This window comes from Hemicordylus capensis, chromosome 5 (genome assembly GCF_027244095.1).
Source record: "Hemicordylus capensis ecotype Gifberg chromosome 5, rHemCap1.1.pri, whole genome shotgun sequence".
Taxonomy (NCBI): domain Eukaryota; kingdom Metazoa; phylum Chordata; class Lepidosauria; order Squamata; family Cordylidae; genus Hemicordylus; species Hemicordylus capensis.
This window is the reverse complement of record NC_069661.1, coordinates 25783245-25801595: the sequence shown is the minus strand read 5'-3', so window position 1 is coordinate 25801595 and position 18351 is coordinate 25783245. Positions and strand designations below refer to the sequence as shown.

Below are 18351 nucleotides of genomic sequence, written 5' to 3'. Positions count from 1 at the left end.
TGGGATGAGCCCCCCCCCACCTTTCCTTTTCTTCACCCCCACTGCTGCAGAAGAGGCAGCATATTTGTTTGTGTGTTTATGTGTTTATTTATTAATTTCGTGAACACATTTTGTACCGCAAGTCCCTGGGTGGTTCACAATTTAAAAACACAACATTTAAAACATTAACAACATTAAAACAGTTTGAAATACAGATTAAAAATGCAAAACTTTAAAACTATAAACTAAAAGCCCAACTAAACCAGTATGTCTTCAGGTCCTTCTTTAAAACATCCAGGAAAGGGGAAGCTCTAATCTTGTTAGGAAATGTGTTCCAAAGTTCTGCGGCAACCCTAGAAAATGCCTAGTTTCAAATTGCCACCGACTGAGCCACTGGCAACTGCAACTGGACCTCCCTGGATGATCTTAACAGATGGCAGGATTTATAAAGAAGAATGCATTCTCTTAAATACCTTTGACTCAAGTGGTTCAGGGCTTCAGAGGTAATAACCAGCACTTTGTATTTTGCCCGGAAACTTATTGGCATCCATTGTAGTTCTTTTAAAATGGGTGTAATGTGATATCTTTGGGTAACCCCAGAGACTAATCTGGCTGCTGCATTCTGTACCAGCTTCAGTTTCCAGACTATGACCAAAGGCAGCCCAACGTAGAGCTCAGCCTGAGAGACCAGGGAGAGGTTGGAGTTCAGAGGTACTCAAAGACTGAGTTACTGAGTGTAACCCAGGCAGATATTCCAGACTATGTACAAGGGCAGCCCAACACAGAGCACATTGCAGTAGTCAAGTCTGGATATTACCAGCATATGCACCACTGTTTTAAGCTCATTTATCTCCAGAAATGCATGTAGCTGGCATATCAGCAGAAGCTGATAGGAAGTCCTCCTGGCCACTGCCTCAACATTAGACACCAGGGAGAGGTTTGGGTTCAGAGGTACTCCCAGACTACACACCCGCTCTTTCTGGTAGGGGTGTAAACCAGGCAGATTTAAGCCACTTCCTAAATTCCGACCTCCCTTAATGAGGACATCTGTCTTGCTTGGATTCAGGCTCATTTTGTTCTCCCTCATCCAGCCCATTACCACCTCCAGGGGAGCATTTTCTGTCCCTGCTGGTTGGATAGTTATTTCTACCCAACCTGCAGGCTTCCTCCTTCCCCCTGCCACCTCCTCCAGTGCTGGTATTTATCTCTCTCCCCAACATCCTGTTTGCAGCACTAGAAGCAGGGGATTGACTAGAGGGTAAAGGAAGGGGGGAGAAAGGTTCTCTTTTTCTTCGGGCATGTTGTTGCTTTGGAATTATTGATCTGATTATTGAGTGTTAGAAATCTGTTGAGAACATTAACAGTTAAAATATGATGGTTATTTTCAGAATTCCTTTTTTAATACATCCCCCCCCCCACCCGCTGAGATATTCTGCTGTAAAAAGTAGTGCATTCCGCTAATTTCATTGGGAGGATTGTGTATGCAAAACTTTGTATTTGTAGGTCACTGGGAAGTATGATATTCAGAATTTCTTCAAAAAACCTTTAAAAAGTATTTAAAATCCCCCCAAACATATTCTAGTGTAAAAGTAGTGCATCCAGCTAATTTAAATGGCAGGATAAGGGAGGAAGAGAATGAAAGAAAGTGGGGAGGAAGAGGAGGGGGGGAAGGTAGAAGTGGTGGGAGGCTGGCGTGAGGCAAAAGAAGGTGGCACAAGCCTATGTATGGCCCTCCGGAGGTATATCAAAATCAAATCCAGCCCATCACACCATTGAGTTTGACACCCCTACCTTAGGGGATGGGTACTTAGCTCTGGTTGAGCATTTGCTTGCATGGAGTCCAAGGTTCACTTCCTGGCATCTCTAGGTAGGCCTCCTGCCTGCAACCTTGGAGTGCCACTGCCGGTCAGTGTAGAATTACTGAGCTAGATGGACCAATAGTCTGTCTCAGTAGAAGGCAGCTTCCTATGTTCCTATAGGAGGAGCTCAACCTGCCCCTAGTGACTCCAATGTTTGGGGTGATAGTCCTATCTGATCCATCTCATACGTAAAATTGCAGACTATTTACTTTCCCCATAGTAAATCATGGAGCCATCCCTTTCTTTTTATGTCCACCCTGAGTTCAGCTTCTTGATCAAGCTAGAAGGCGATCAGAAACTGGCTTTTAAACATATCTAAACAACAGAAACATTTCTTGCAACCTGCTTTACACTCCCCACCCCCGCCCCCCAGTATTGTTATGAATAGTACCTGGCAATTCCAACTTATTTAAAACTGATGCTCCATTTGATTTTTATTAGGCTATTTTTTCATTCAGCTCCAATGGTCATCACAAGCTGCATTTACAATGTACCATCAATGGAGGCATTGCTTATCTGTGGATCCAAAGTGAACTTTCAGAGTCATTTTCCTTTCAGCGAACTAATTAGGACTTCTATGGAAATAATAACTTTCTTCAAAGGCTTATATTTTCTTTGTTGGCAAGGGAATTTTAAATAGGCTGGAATCTTCTCTCGACCAGAAATAATAGGGACTGTTCTTCTCAGCCCCCTTAATAAATCAAATGAATAGTTCCAATTGCATTCAAGAAGAATTTGGGCTATTTTACAAAGCAGAACAGAATGCAAACAACACTTTGCCCTGCAGAAATACATAATTCCAAATATAAATTATGCTCTATCACTCCTCTAATGAAAGGCAATCACTGATAGCCGAGAGAAAAGTCAAATGCAATTCCAGTGTGTTGAACTTAAAACCTCTGACATTGATAAATGGATAGGTAAATGAATGCAGCCCCTTTGTACAATTGGGAGGTATTTGGATTAGAATGATATTTATTCTGGATTCCAGCCAAGTTTTATTGTAGTGAGATCTATTGTAAACACGAAAGTCTTATTTTCCTTCATCCAGCAAGGATATTGCTAGACATAATTTCAATAATGCCAGCTAAGTATTTCCTTTTAAAACTGGGAAATTAAATAATTTGAGTTAAAAAGGTGCATTAATTCTAATAAAGGAAATGTAAACACAATTCTTCTGATTGCTAAGATGTAAGTCAGTCCAACTATGTTTCTTTTCTTAAAAAAATAAAATTAAAATAAAACGCCTTCTCTGAAGACAACTAACAGGAGAAACTGAAAGAGATCATTTGGAAAGGAAAACATTAGGACATGAGTGGAAGCACCATCTGCAGTATGTAAGTCTCAAGACAATGATTCAAGTTATTTGCAGATTAATTAATTAGTTTGTGCTCAATGCAAAAGATCTCAAGTTTTAACAAAGCACACAAGGAGAAAAAAGCAATGGGCACACTGGCTGACACACTGACTGACCAGTATGCATGTTTTGAGGGGCTGCGGGGATGCACTAGGATCCCTCTAAACATGTACTGTTGTGCCAAGTGTTCAGAGCACTCCCTGCACACCAGAAGCAGAGATGTGCAATTCCATTTGTGTGAGCATGAATTGAGTTATTCGACCTTGAATCAAATTGCCCCTAAAATAAAGGGCCTGATCCGAGGTTGAATCGAATCACCCCCCATTTGACGTGAATTGATTTGAGTGATTTGAGTTGCACACGCCATTTTGTCTCTGTGTTTTCCCCTTGCTGGTTGGTTTTCTGGCACTGGCTTCCAATTGGCTTGAGATCTCCTTGCTTCTTGGTTGGCTTGTTGTCATTCAAATCTGGTGTTGGCATAGGCAACTGTGCCCCCATTGGCTAGGGGGTGGAAGCAGGAAGGGGCAAGGCCAAAGGAGGGCTTTACAAAATGTATTTAAGCGGTTGCTTGGAGGCTTGGCTGCCTGCCTACCTGCTTGGCCCAGTGAGTGAAGAGAGAGGCAGAGAGTGCCTGCTGTTTTGTTTTGTTTTGATTGGTTGTTTGGTGGGTGCGCACCTGATGGTATGCACTCCCCTCTCCTCAGCTGTCGAGTCCCAGTGTCCCAGATTGCCTCAGAGAATAACAGCTGGCAGACTCCAGCCAAAGATGATGGAGCGGGAGCCCACAGCTGAAGATGCCAGAAGGTGAGAGCCCCCTCCCCCACTTTGGTCAGGTGTTTAGAATTTAGAGGGGGGAGGGGAATTAGGTGGGTACTAGCAGGACTGTAGGGTAGGAGAGGTCAGTTTGGGTTAGAGAGGCCACATAAATCCTGTGCCCTTTGCCTTCCCCTCCCTTAGACTAACTTGCCCCATTGTTTCTCAATCTCCTAAAAAGCCCCCTCCCCAAATAAAGCCTGCTTCTTTATTTGGGGGGATTTAATTTTTCTAGCTTCGTTGTGTGCACTTCAGTGCTATAGATATCATGGTGTGTTGCACAGAGAGCATAAATAGGCCACCCCGACGCCGCACTTCCTTAAAGGTTTCAAAAAACCCAAGATGTCTGGGAGGGTATGAGGTAGAGCCAGGAGCAGATTGCCAGGAAGAGGGAGGAGTGATGCTGCTGGTCGTTGTGGGAGACAGCAAGAGAGAGGCCTACTCTCCAAGTTGTCCCTACCTATCCAGAGGAACCTGGTCCCACAGTGCAGCTGCCTGTGGCAGCTGAGATATAAGTGGGCAGCCCTCTCCTCTCAGGGAAGAAGCTCTTCTTCCTGTGGAAGCAGAGTACAGAGGTGTCATCGACTGCTAGCCCAGCCATATCACTCTCTCCATCCTCCCCAATCCCTGTTGGCAGTGTGACACACACACCACATCTGAGACTGAGGAGGAGCAGGCAGAAGTCATTCCAGTTGTTCCTGGACCTTCTCAACCCCAGACAGAGAGCAGTGGTAGCCCCCAGAACAAATCAGCAGCCCCACTACCACCACCATGAAAATGGTCCCAGACTGAGAGCAGTATGGTGTGGGACCACTTTGAGCTCTGCCATGGTGACCCACACCATGCTGCATGCATCCACTGTGTTCCCTAAGTGTCTTGGGACAATGAGGATGCTGCATCATCTGCAGCCGCTTCACCTGCGGGTCCATACCCCTTCTGGCAGCAATAGGCCTGGTGTGTCCTCGGTTAGTGTCAAGGCACCTGCTTGTGCTCCCAAGCAGAGGAAGTTGCAAGCATGGTAGGTGCAGTAGGTTGGCAAGCTGTCTGATCATCCAGAATCCAGATCCTCATCTCATCACCTGGGCCACTGGGGAGATGATTGCTTTGGACAACCTGCCATTCCAGGTGGTGGAGAACACTGACTTCTGCCAGGTGTTCTGACTCCTTGCCCCTGACACATCCCCAAATGCACCACCTTTAGCAGGCGGATCGTGCCCTCGCTGTACCAGGCATGCAGGGAAGCCATGTCAGTGCTGCTGTGTGCAGCAGTACCTGACACCAGCATGCACTTCACTGCAGATCAGTGCAGCAGTCTCAGTAGGAGGCACACTGCTTTCCTGTCCCTCATGGTACACTGGTGGGGACAGGATTGTGTGTTGACATCCAATGCTAGTGGCATGGACAGCTCCTCCCATGTAGTGAAGCAAAGGTGGGCTGTGCTGCATGTGAAGGTGCTTGACACTGATCACATGGCAGGTGAGCTGTTGGCAGCCATGGATCGCCATGCGGGGGAATGGCTGTCATGGCAGCTAAACCTTCGCCAAGGGTTCATGGTCACCAACAATGCCATCAGTTTAACTAGTAGATAACAACAATGTCCATCTTTCTATGTATCATAGAGATGTAAATATCTTCAACTTCATCTGAAGTAGATGGAGATGATACTTTGATTCATATCCAATGATTAGTCCTTGCTGGTAAGTCCTTTAAAAACTGTCCAGATTTAAGTAGTTTTCGCTAAAGCTTCTTCATGAAGGACTTATATGCTCTTGGTTGTTCTTTATGGTAGCATTTTATCTAAAGAACTACCAAGAGCATATAAGTCCTTCATGAAGAAGCTTTAGTGAAATCTACTGAAATCCGGACAGTTTTTTAAGGACTTACCAGCAAGGACTAATCATTGGATATGTATCAGTATCATCTCCATCTACTTCAGATGAAGTTGGAGATATTTACATCTCTATGTACATAGAAGGATGGACATTGCTGTTGTTATCTACTACTGGAAAACCACAATTTTCTTTATGTATTTTTACGTGCTTAATTTGTATGTTTATTAGGAATGAGATATCCTTCATGTGCATTATTTATCCTCATGCCTATATTAGAACTATTGGATGGTTTATGTCACACCCACTGAGATATGAACTATAATTAATTATATGCAAATATACTATTCTATATATTTAACTGAGTATTGTTTGATTTTTTCATGTTTATATAGACAATTTTTGAATACACACGGTTTGTTGGATTTTTTTGGCTTTTCATTACACGTGTGGCCCTTTTGCATTTGTATCAGTATAACTAGGGCAGCCAAGCAGGGTCAGTTTGTGTCCATCCATTGTGTGGTACACACTGAACTTCATCATGTGGAATGCACTTGATTCTTCTGGCACTACAGCCAGGTGAGACATCCCCACTGAAAGCTCTGGGTGCCATCCTGCTGCTGCCACAACTGCTCTTGTAGAGAAGTGCCACAAGATAGCAGCTTTCTTCCACCAGAGTAAAAAGGGTAGGCGGATGCTCAAGGACAGACAGCTTGAACTTGGCCTGCCTGAACACCTGATTCCTCAGGATGTTCCAACTCAGTGAAACTCCATCATTCTCTTGCTATGGCACCTGGAGGAGCAAGAGGAGGACAGCCACTCCCTGGCAAGAAGGCATGGTTTGGAAGTGTGCAACCTATCCAACAAGGACTGAGCATTCTTTTCTGAGTGCCCAGACAGCAATGCTCGATACAGCTGCCAACCTCGACACAGATTGTTGCAACTCTGCACTGCTCAAAGGCCAAGCACTGGGGACATTTAAATGATATTGCAAGCCTGCTTTCATTGCTACCCTTTCCCACCCTCTCCCCACTGCTGCCTCCTATGAAGTTGCCATATACCAAGTCAGAATCTTGATCCATCTAGCTCAGTATTGTCTACACAGACTGGCAGTGGCTTCTCCAAGGTTGCAGGCAGGAGTCTCTCTCAGCCCTATTTGGAGATGCCAAGAAGGGAACTTGGAACCTTCTCCATTCAAGCATGCAGATGCTCTTCCCAGAGCGGCCCCATCTCCTGAGGGGTGATATCTTACGGTGCTGAAATGTAGTCTCTCATTCAAATACAAACCAGGGCAGACCCTGTTTAGCAAAGAGGACAATTTATGTTTCCTATCACATGGCTTGGCCATATTCAATATGTGAGTTGGCATTTAGAGTACATATCATTTAAAGTCTTGGAGTATCATTGGATATTGTACTATTCTATCTGTTTGGATATTTTTTTTCTTTATGGTCCAATACAGCTATCTGTATTTTTGGTCTGGCATTAATTTGTAGAAGATTCATCTTACTCTTGGTTTACTTCCTCCTTTAGACTCAGAGCTCAAGAAAAATGAACTCTAGCTGGTTCTTGAAAGAATTTAATTTTCATCAGTTCTGCTAAAAATCACCACTCTGTTGTGGGACAAAGATTCTGAAGTCATGAGGGTGGTGACATCCAGTAGAAAGAAAAAGAAAGAAAGAAAGAAAGAAAGAAAGAAAGAAAGAAAGAAAGAAAGAAAGAAAGAAAGAAAGAAAGAAAGAAATGGAGATCAGCTACAGATATTAGCAGACTCTGGTTGAATACTAGCAAAAAGTGACTGCCCACTGAGCTGCAGAATCCAGAATCTTCAGCATAGGTCCAGCTTGTACAGCCCTTTTACATGTCATTTCTACATGCCTGACTGAGTGGAACTAGAGAGACCCACTGAGTTAAATAGGAATCACTCCTCCTCAGTTAGTGGGCATATGATTGCACCCATAAACCTGTGATGACCATTTAGGCCTGTGATTTAGCTCTCTTCAGGTGTGTTGAAAGCATGGATGCTAGACGGGTAAAGCATCCACAAGTGGATGTTGGTATGCCCCTCCCCCATAGAGATGTACTGTGTAGCCCTGTCCCCATGCTGACCATGTGTACAGCATTGGTCTGAAGAGGTACTTAGAAAGAGATCCTCCCCATGAGGCATGCTGTACTCATGGACAATGTGAGGGTGGGCTAAGGAGTTCACTGATATGGGGCGGGCTTACTGGTGTGCTGTCATGGATTCTGCACCCAGGTAAGCACTCAAAGAAGCCTTTAATCATATCCTTATACAGTAAAGCACTCAGGGTTAAACTATACAAGGCAGCTGCCATTTGCACCAGGAGGAAAGTTAGCATCCTGTTCTAGGCTGAGCTCGGGGGGGGGGGGGTCCCCTCCAAGACAGAGATTCAGGATGGACACAGACCTTGGATAGTTTTGAGGACCTCAGCTAGCTCCAAGCAAGGGCAAATGAGAGCTGGGTATAGTAACCTAAGAGGGAGGACGTTGCTCCAGCAGCTGCCTGGAGCAGATGCTATCTTTTTTAAATGGTAGCTGCCAGATAGAGTGAATTGGCCCTTTCCCATTTCTTGAGCCTTTTCTGATTATCTGATTGCTTGCTCAGTACTGGAGAACCTCTTCTAGGGTTGGCAGGTCCTTTCCAGAGGATGAAGGCAGGGCTCTGTCTTTAGGTCATGTTGGAGGCACTGGCTTAGTTCTCCTGGTGTGGGGGTCCTGGAGGACCTGGGGTCTTGACTGTAGGGCCTTCCCACCCTGTCTTGTTTGCTCAACTGTCTGCCTCATCTCTCAGTTGGGGCAGGGTGGGGAGGCCTCAGATTTGAGATTATGACACGTAGGCAACAATGGGAGCTTTCCTCCTGGTGCAGAGTAGGGGTGTGCAAGAACAGTTTGTGCTGAACCAGTTTGCCTTGAACTGGGACTGGTTCGTCAGTTTGATTGCGGATTGAACCAGAGGCAGTTTGGTCCATGAATGAAACAAAACAGGCCTGGTTCAAGAGAAGCGGCTTAACACCATTGGTGGGGCGGCGGCTGCAGGGGCAGCAAGTAAGTAAGTAAGTTTCTTACCTGGCTGGCATGGCTGCTGGTGGCAGCACGCACCCCCGCTCACCCTCCCAGCAGCTCCTGCTGCCACTTGCCCTACCAGCAGGCCCAAGCAGCATGCTCTCCCCTCTTTTACTGAGAAGCCACCAAGCTGGCAGCTCAGTAAAAGTGGGGGAGTGTGCTGCTTGGGGCCACCGGGAGGGCAAGCAGTGGTGAGTGACAGCACCAGCAGCTGTGCTGGCCAGATAAACAGCTTATTTACTTGTTCACCAGCCCGGCCCGGCCGCACATACCCCTGAAAGGGTCCCCCTCACCGGATTCCCCTTTACAAGTATATCCTCCAAAGTGGTTCGGCCCGGTTCCATGGACATGGAATCAGACAACTCAGTTCCATGCACACCCCTAGTGGAAAGAGGAGCCACAGAGATGTGGCGGGGGGGGGCACACAAAAGATAACCACCTCAGTTTTAATGATTTGCTTAACACAATGTGTCAGTGGGCCCTCAGACCCATTCTCAAATATGACATATGTGTATATACCTATATGGTTATGGCATTCGTAATACTGCAGCTACACCAGCCTCTAGCCTTTGGAAGGAAAGATTTCAAATTTCAAAGGATTTTCCCCATGACTCCCTTCCTAACAGTCTGAGCAGAGGCACAGACAGCCCCTTTGGGGACCGGTATCCAGCCATCCTTGGCTGGAATGACAAGTTGATGGGTGGTACGGCTGACATGAGCACTGCAAGTGACCACTTTCTCTTATGCTAGAAGTTGCACAACAGTATAATTTCCCAACTATAAATATTTCTCTTGTAAGTTCTTCCCACTCTATTTCCAGGAACATTTTTAAGTTGAATTAGATCACTTAACTATTGCCTATACGCAGGTTTTAAATGACACTTTGTTGGTGCAGTTGGTTGGGCAGTTTAAAGTCTTTCATTAAAAATGGACAGGCAAAACTTACTGCTTATACATCTGCCACAGACACATCATTGTTCATCTAGGATCCTGCATTTAGTAACTCATCTAAAATATAATCAGTGTACTACATCAGGGATTCTCAGCATTGGGTCCTCAGATGTTATTGGACTTCAACTCCCATAATCCCTAGCCCCAGTGACCTTTGGTTGGGGATTATGGGAGTTGAAGTCCAATAACATCTGGGGACCAAACATTGAGAATCCCTGTGCTACATAATATGCAGTTTTTGCAGCATCTGCTGTATTTGTAATCTGAGAATGATAAGATATTCCCATTTGTATGGATGGGAGAGAGAAAAAGAATGAACTGCCCAATTCAGTTGCACCAAAATCAATGTAGTTTACTTAACACTAATTAGACTTCCAACTGGGGTGAGAGGCAGTAAGGAAACAGAATTCTGCAGAAGGAATTCCCCCCCTATATTCTGCTGCAACAGAGCTTCTCTTGATTTCAGGAAAATGTGAGAAACCACCAGATAAATGACAAGGGCTTAAGAAGTCCCAGAAAAGTGCACTTGCAACTACTGTTGTAACTCAGACCCCTCCCATAGTGACATCTCTAATCATGATCTTGAGCTCCTGGAGAAGGTAAACATACAGTGTAAGTGCCCAACATCACCAAGACAGATATATAAATATCCTCTCCAAGAGGACATGTGTAAGAAATGAAAGGAGGGGCATATCACCAAGGAAGAGTACCAAAGACTAATCCAACCTGTAGAGATGGTTTCAGGAAGGTTAAATCTCAGAACAAACTAAGGATTGCAAGAGATGCCATATATATATATGACGTCGGACGCGGGAGCATTATTTAACTCCCAGACAGGGCCACGGGGCCCCATTTGGAGCCAAAATAGGCCTACCCTCTGCATTGGCAACGCGGCTGGAGTGACTCTCCTTACCTTAAAGACAGGAAGAGCTGTTCCGGTCACACTGCCAATGCAGTGCAGGCTGATCTCTCTCCTAAACAGGGCCATTTGGGGACTCTGGAATGTGCCTCCTGCTGAAATAAGAGACCCCCCCCCAATCTCTGACAACCCTAAAGACTCATTTTTTTTCACCCAGCCTTGTAATTGGACAGTGGTTTTACATTGTTTTAAGGGTTTCATCCATTCTGTCCAGAGATGGATGTTTGGGGTGGTCTGCAAATTTGAGAAATAAAATAAAATAAATATCAGCTCCTAATGCTTCTGGCAGGGATGAGGTGAAGACGAACGGGGGGACTTGAAATGGACATCACCACTTGGGCAAAATCACTCAAGATCCATTTCATGTCTGCTCAGACCTATATCTGGATTGACCTTTGAAATGGATTGTAAATGTACTCCCTGCCTTGCTTACTACTGCTACTATGGAGATCTGAACTCCCAGTGGCTATCCACTCTTCAATCTCCATCACAGTTTTTAGAAATCTTGTGAAATCTTGGCTTTTTACCCAGGCTTTTATAAGATTGTTCCGATTGCTGCTACTTTGTATCTGTTATGGTTGTATACTGCTTGTTTAAAAATTTTTAATCAGATCTGTATTTTTATATTATAGCTGGTATTTTAATTGTGTAATTTTCATCATCTTTTTAAAACTTTAATGTGAACCGCCTTGAGATCGTTTTAATGAAAGGCTGTATAGAAATTTAACAATCAAGCAATCAAGCAATTAAAAATACTACTACAATTATCATCAATCTCTATAAAACATTAAGGATGTACGTGGCACATCTTGCGAGAGTTCTGATGATAACAGCGAGGAGATAGAAGGCACGGAGGAGGGCTAAGCAGTGGATGGAGGGGCAGCTGTTGCCAGGGAGCAGCAGGAGGGCAGCAGAGGAGGGAGGGCCGAGGTGGAGGTGGCACTGCAGCAACGCATCTTCATTCAAAATGCATCTTTGTTGAAAGAAGCAGAGTGAAAGGGATGGGGTGAGTGAGTGAGTGAGTGAGTGAAGGGGATGGGGGTGGCTAACACTGAGCAATAAAGCAGGAGCTGCAGCAGGGGGCAGGACAAGGAGAGCAATAAAGCCTTAGTGTGCGCTGATGCTCTGCGTGGGATAAGTTAGTTGTTGTTATTATTTCTTGTTTACACAGTCAAACAGGTGTTATTGAGTGGTTTGTTTTATCTAGACATTGAGTCCTTCCCAAGGACCCCTTTACTTGTAAAGGGGAATACTAAAGGATTCCATAAGAACAAGAACAACCCTCCTGGATCAGGCCCAAGGTCTATCCAGTCCAGCATCCTGTTTCACACAGTGGCCCAACCAGATGCCTGTGAGAAGCCCACAGACAAGAGGTGAGGGCATGCCCTCTCTCTTGCTATTGTGGTAACCCGCCACATCCAATCTATGCAAGTAGACCAGGCCTCTGCCCGCCCGGTAGACCAGGCCTCCGAGCCTTTCGCTGCTGCGCTGGGAGACCCTGCTCCTTCCTCCCCGGGCTAAATTTCCCACCTTTGTGGGTGGCGGGCTTAATGCTCCGCTATTGCGGGTAGACCCCCCCCCTCCCCGGGCATTAACGCTCCACTCTCCCCCTCCCGCCCCAACGCCTGCCCTCTGTCCGCTCACTCCACGGCCGCCCCTAGTGCGGGCGGGCGTGTGGACGACAGAGGGAAAGGACCGAGTCAGGAGCAGAGGCCCGGTCTACCTGCTGCAGAAAGCCGCAGAGGTAGACCGGGCCTCCACCACTTGGAGGCCCGGTCTACCCGCCATATCCGTCTAGGCGGGTAGACTGGGCCTCCGCCGCCGGCTGCGGAGGTAGACCGGGCCTCCACCAATTGGAGGCCTGCTCTACCTGCCTAGACGGATATGGCGGGTAGACCTGGCCTCCGCGCCCTTCACTGGCCGCACCGGGAGATCCTGCTCCTTCCTCTCCTGGAGCCCCCTCCCCACTGTTGCTGTTGCTCCCCTGCAACTGGTATTTAGAGGCATCTTGCCTCTGAAGCTGGAGGTGACCTATAGCCAGCCACCAGACTAGTAGCCATTGATATACCTGTTCTCCATGAATTTGTATAATCCCCCTTTAAAGCCATCTAAGCTGGGGTCATCACTACATCTCATGGCAGAGAATCCCATCATTAATCTCCTTTGCATTCCCCTTTACAAGAATCCCCAAACCAGCCCACGAACTAGGGCCGGGCTGGTTTGGATCGGCCGAATCCAGCAGGCTCAATTCGAACTGCAGTTCATACTGAGCTGGCTTGCGCATCCCTAGTTCTGGAGCCAGTTAGTCAGCAGACCAAGCTTCCTGCCTGTTTGATAGTGATTTGGGCTCCCATTTTTTGATTACTCTCAGTTTGCAACAGTAAGCTTTGTGTTACTGTTTTGTGTATGCTTTGCTTGCAAAGGGATGTGTATCTTGAAATATGCCATCTGGGTTTTTGAAGCATTCATTGGAAGTATTTGTAAATCCACTTGTTTTTTGAGTAGTTGCAAGGAAAGACCACAAAAGCCTGATGATTGACGAATCTAGTAAGATTGCTCATCCATTCCTACTTTCTGGGAACAAACCCTTGTGTACCTGTCTGATCAGCTGCATATAATTGGCTTCTGCTCTGTGGTTCTGAATCAGTGCGTTTCTCCATTCTTCTGTCTGCTCACGGTTGCTAGCTACCCTGTGTGGTAGACAGTACTTCTCAGACACTGCACTGCATTACAGAGTTCTCAGTCTTCCTGAAGTAATACAGCAAATTTGTGGGCAACCTTGGGCACTAAGGCAGTGATTTTCACTATTTTTCAAGCAGAGGCCACTTTGGCCAAAGACCTTCAATGCAAGAGTCATTTCCCATTGTGCTGACCTCTGCCCAGTACTGTGCTTTTCTCAGTGCTGGGAGGTAGGGATGTGCACAGAACTGGCTGGCCTGGTTCGGTTTGAGTCTAAATTGGACTTGAACCCAACAAGGCCAGTTCAGTCCGGCACCCCGTCGAACCCGCCCCCTATTTGCTTTAGTGTGTGGGGGGGTTGCGGACATTTTTTGGTGTGTATAAATACATATATATACACACACATATATATTTACCTTACTCCCTTCCGGGGAGTTGCTGGAGGTGGCGGATATGTGTGTGTGTCCGCGGATGTTTGGCCTCTGCTGCCTTCCTGCTCCTCCCTGGCCCGGGCCATGCAGAGGCCAATCACACAGGCGTGCGGCTTCCAAAATGCTTGCCGCGTTGAGCAGAAAAGGCCGAAAACCGGCTGAAAACCAGCTGAACAGGCCAGAGGGGCCCATACAGAAAGCTGGCGGCGGGGGGGGGGACCTCCATGGAACCCACCACCACCTCCAGCAACTCACCAGAAGGGAGTAAGGTAAAAAAAAATATTTTCTACACCAAAAAATGTTCATGACCCTCCCCCCCGAACATTTGGGGGGTGTTCAGTCCAGGGTCAGACCGAACTGGGGGTGGTTCAGTTTGACCCCAAACCATTGAACTGAACCGGTTCAACACTGAACTGGCTCGACGTTGAGCTGGTTTGCACATCCCTACTGGGAAGGCCCTTTAAGAGAGATATAGCTCTCTCTTAAGAGTTCTTTAGGGAAAACACTGGGAAGGGCTACACTTCTCAGCACACCGTGCACACCATCTAAGAGGACTCTGTTTCCCTTAAAGGAGCCCCACCAGCACCAGACAAAGTACAGCACTGCATGGTGGGAATGATCACCTGAACATGGTCCCAGGGGGACTATGCAGAGTATTCAGCTTTGGTCATGCTTCACACAGGCCTAATACATAATATACAATTAGTCAGGGGGCTGCACTTAGTGTTACATGCTTTGTTGTGCAATTTCTATTACAAGCTTATATTATCCATACATTAATAGTTATTAATAATAAATAAGCTTATACTTAGCAGCAATCAAACGTTAGCATAGATGTTTGTGGATCAGAGGCTACCTAAGTGGGAAAGTTGATATATGCTAATGCTAGAAGTGTTGAAACAGGGTACTTTTTAAAAAGGGTTTCAACATGGGGTGGAAAGGAAAAACAGAATTCAATTCTGAATTCTCTCCCATGTAAACAGCATTCATACATGACACACAAGCTGAAGAGGGGAACAAATGCTCTTCCTAGCATCACATTTTAAAAAAACCCTTAGCTGTTCAGTTCAGCACTGATCAAAAGAATTTTTGAGCAAAGCCATAAAAGTTGATGGCTTTCAGAAATAGAGGGCTTGTGGGTTTAAAAAATAAATAAATCTGAGGATTATGTGAAATGCTAATACTGTCATAAAATGCCTAGAGAGGAATGTAATCTAGTGGAAGATTTTAAAGATCTTAATGCAATTGCATTTAATAGTATTATATGCATTTATGATAACAATTACCCCTTTATGTACACACAAGAGTAAATACTTACCATACTCGCTATCGTAGAATATAATGAATTTCTGCCAGGCATATTCTGTAACCACCCTCAAGATGACATCATTGATGTAGACAGGCGGACGGACAAAAAGTGTGTAGTCATCATTCCTATTACTCCTGGTGGTTCCACAGCCACTCCTTGGAGTTCCAGCTGTCGACCGCTGGATGAAGAGGTGAGGGATGTGCATAGCATCTGCCAAGGACTGGAGGGATCCTGCTGACGTACAGCCAATGGAACTGACAAGAGCCAGGATGCCATGGTTCATAAGGTCACAGGCTGCAAGAAAGCACAATGATATTCAAGATGACAAGGGCAGATCAGAACACACACAAGCAGAGCTAATATATTTTTCCTCCTGCTGAAACAAAATGCTGAGGGCTGACACACAACAGCTTCAGTCAAGTGAGAAGACACTAGAGAGAGTTTTCATAAATTCAGTCATCTTGTCTCCTCTAAAAACAGTCCATTCTGGAAGTCTGCATGGCACCATAAAAGCCAAGAGGCTTGTCCATTCATTCAAAAATGCCAAACATATTACTGCTAATGAGAGCTACAAGACTGCCCATCCCGCACAGCCTAGACGCAGGACACAGCCAGAGAAGGAGCTACATCTATAAATATAGCCTTCTGAGGACTCTTAGGGACATTAGTAACAGAATCCAATATTAAATTAACTGGAGTTCCTGGGGAGAAAAATACTTCTCAAAGTCCAACAGGCAAGCTCTGGGAATAGGATATTTGCATTACATGCAGAGAGATTTTGAAGGAATAATGGCTCAGAGTGGCTGTCAGCTTTTGAAGGAAGCAGATTAGGTTTGCTTATTTATTCAAAAAGAGCCCCAAACCATATTGCTTTGGTGCTGTAAAGACTGCACACTTGGTCTAGACTTTAATCTTCTGTGGAGGGCTATTCCAAACTATTTACATGTCTGCACATTTAAGTTGAACTGGAGGATAAATTTAACTGCAGCCAGTTAAATTGTTCTACAAGGAAAGATTTAGACATCCTTGAAATTGCAGGTACATATCACCTTAAGTGGCGCAGCGGGGAAATGCTTGGCCAACAAGAAGAAGGTTGCCGGTTCGAATCCCTACTGGTATGTTTCCCAGACTATGGGAAACACCTTTATTGGGCAGCAGTGATATAGGAAGATGCTGAAAGCCATCATCTCATACTACACGGGAGGAGGCAATGGTAAACCCCTCCTGTATTCCGCCAAAGAAAACCACAGGGCTCAGTGGGCACCAGGAGTCAAAATAGACTTGATTGCACATTTTACCTTTACCTTACCTGCAGAAAAGATATTGGCTGACAGCCAGACAAAATTACTCATGAGTAGTCCCACTGAAATTATGGGACGAGTTAGTCATAACTGACTTGTCCCATTAATTTCAATGTGGCCGCTCACAAGGCACTTACTCTGGCCATCAGTCATTATGTTAAGTGGTAAAATGTGGATCCATGCATGACAATTCTAGAGGGGTAGCTGTGTCCATCTGCTACAGCATGCAAAAAGTACTCTTGTGCCACTTAAAGGACTACAGCCCACATCATCAGCTGCGTGAATGACCAGTGGGAGAATATTTTGATCTCCCAGGATACACTGCTACTGATGTGATAGGCAGCAATGTGGAACTGGCGAACTAGAATGCATCAATATGTTTGATTTGGATTGGATTGAGGAGAGCTGATTGGAGAGGAGAGGATTGATTGGAGAGGATTGATTGGAGAGGAGAACTGGTCTAGGGAGAGGAGAGCTGGTCTTGTGGTAGCAAGCATGACTTGTCCCCATAGCTAAGCAGGGTCTGCCCTGGTTGCATCTGAATGGGAGACTTGATGTGTGAGCACTACAAGATATTCCCCTCAGGGGATGGAGCTGCTCTGGGAAGAGCAGAAGGTTTCAAGTTCCCTCCCTGGCTTCTTCAAGATAGGACAAGATTTATTTTTTTTATAGGACAAGATTTTTTTATTGAACCAACAAACTACCAAAGCATACAGTACGTTGCCAAAGCACAATTATATACAAAGTGGTTGTTTGTACATGATATATCTACAAAGATTTACACACAAGGATTTGGAAACCCACACAGTTATGAAGTATATGCAGGTAGTACTGTAACTCAGGGGTGGGGGATTTCAAGGCACATCAGGTAATCGGGGGGGGGGGTTACATCCGACGACCATTCCCACAATTTCTCCCATTGCTGTTTAGAAGAGATACTCTTGTCTTTTTGCACACAACCATTTTTACTGTCTCATCTGCATGAACCTCTTGTCATTTCATCATTTCAGAAAGGTATTTCCCAATCCCACCCCTTCCTAGAACAGCAAAAAGTTTCAAGTTCACTCCCTGGCATCTCCAAGATAGGACTGAGAGAGATTCCTGCCTGCAACCTTGGAGAAGCCACTGCCAGTCTGTGAAGACAATACTGAGCTAAATAGACCAATGGTCTGACTCAGTATATGGCAGTTTCCTATGTTCCTATGATTCTATTTGTTCAAAACACATTGAGACCAAGTGTCTTTCACTTCAGAGGTAAAATGATTACATCAAAGCTAGGAAAGCTCAGAAATTATCACTGATTACTTCGGTTGCAAATTGTTTTGTATTATACATTTGGTGTCTGAATAGAAATGTCACAGACTGTACCCTTTGCATGTTATGGCCCTTTGATCCCACTATTTACAGGTGTGTGTGTGTGTGTGTGTGTGTGTGTGTGTGTGTGTGTGTTGTGTGTCTGTCTGACAGACAGACAAAAAGAATATGAGGTCATTCACTCAATCAAAAACCATGTCCTACCTGGGTTTGGGAGCTGAGTGTGCTCCCAGGTTTCAGTTGTGTGGAAGCAAGGTAGGAGGAAAACCTGGGTAGAAATGATTGTGTGGAAGCAAGGTAAGAAGAAAAGCTACCCAGATTTTCCTCCTACCTTGCTTCCAAACAACCAAAATTTGGGAGCTCACACAGCTCCCAAACCTGAGTAGAAAATAGTTTTTGATTATGTGAATGATCTCTATATCTTCCTACTGAAGATATCACTTCATACACCTGATAGTGGACTCTTAGCATAACGATTAAGAAACTGAGCTACAAATTCTTCTCTGTTTAAAATTTCACCTCTGCA

The 18351-nt window shown here is 45.3% G+C and overlaps 1 protein-coding gene across 8 annotated transcripts in view; it reads right to left on the bottom strand.

Annotated features, from left to right (window-relative positions):
- The window catches only part of GRID2 (glutamate ionotropic receptor delta type subunit 2), a 1329997-nt gene that overhangs the window by 570982 nt on the left and 740664 nt on the right, over positions 1-18351 (bottom strand). For all 8 annotated transcript variants that reach the window (XM_053253719.1, XM_053253720.1, XM_053253717.1 and 5 more), the window contains one exon: positions 15220-15504. In XM_053253719.1, the coding sequence (XP_053109694.1) occupies positions 15220-15504 (285 nt within the window). The remainder of the gene's footprint in view (positions 1-15219; positions 15505-18351) is intronic.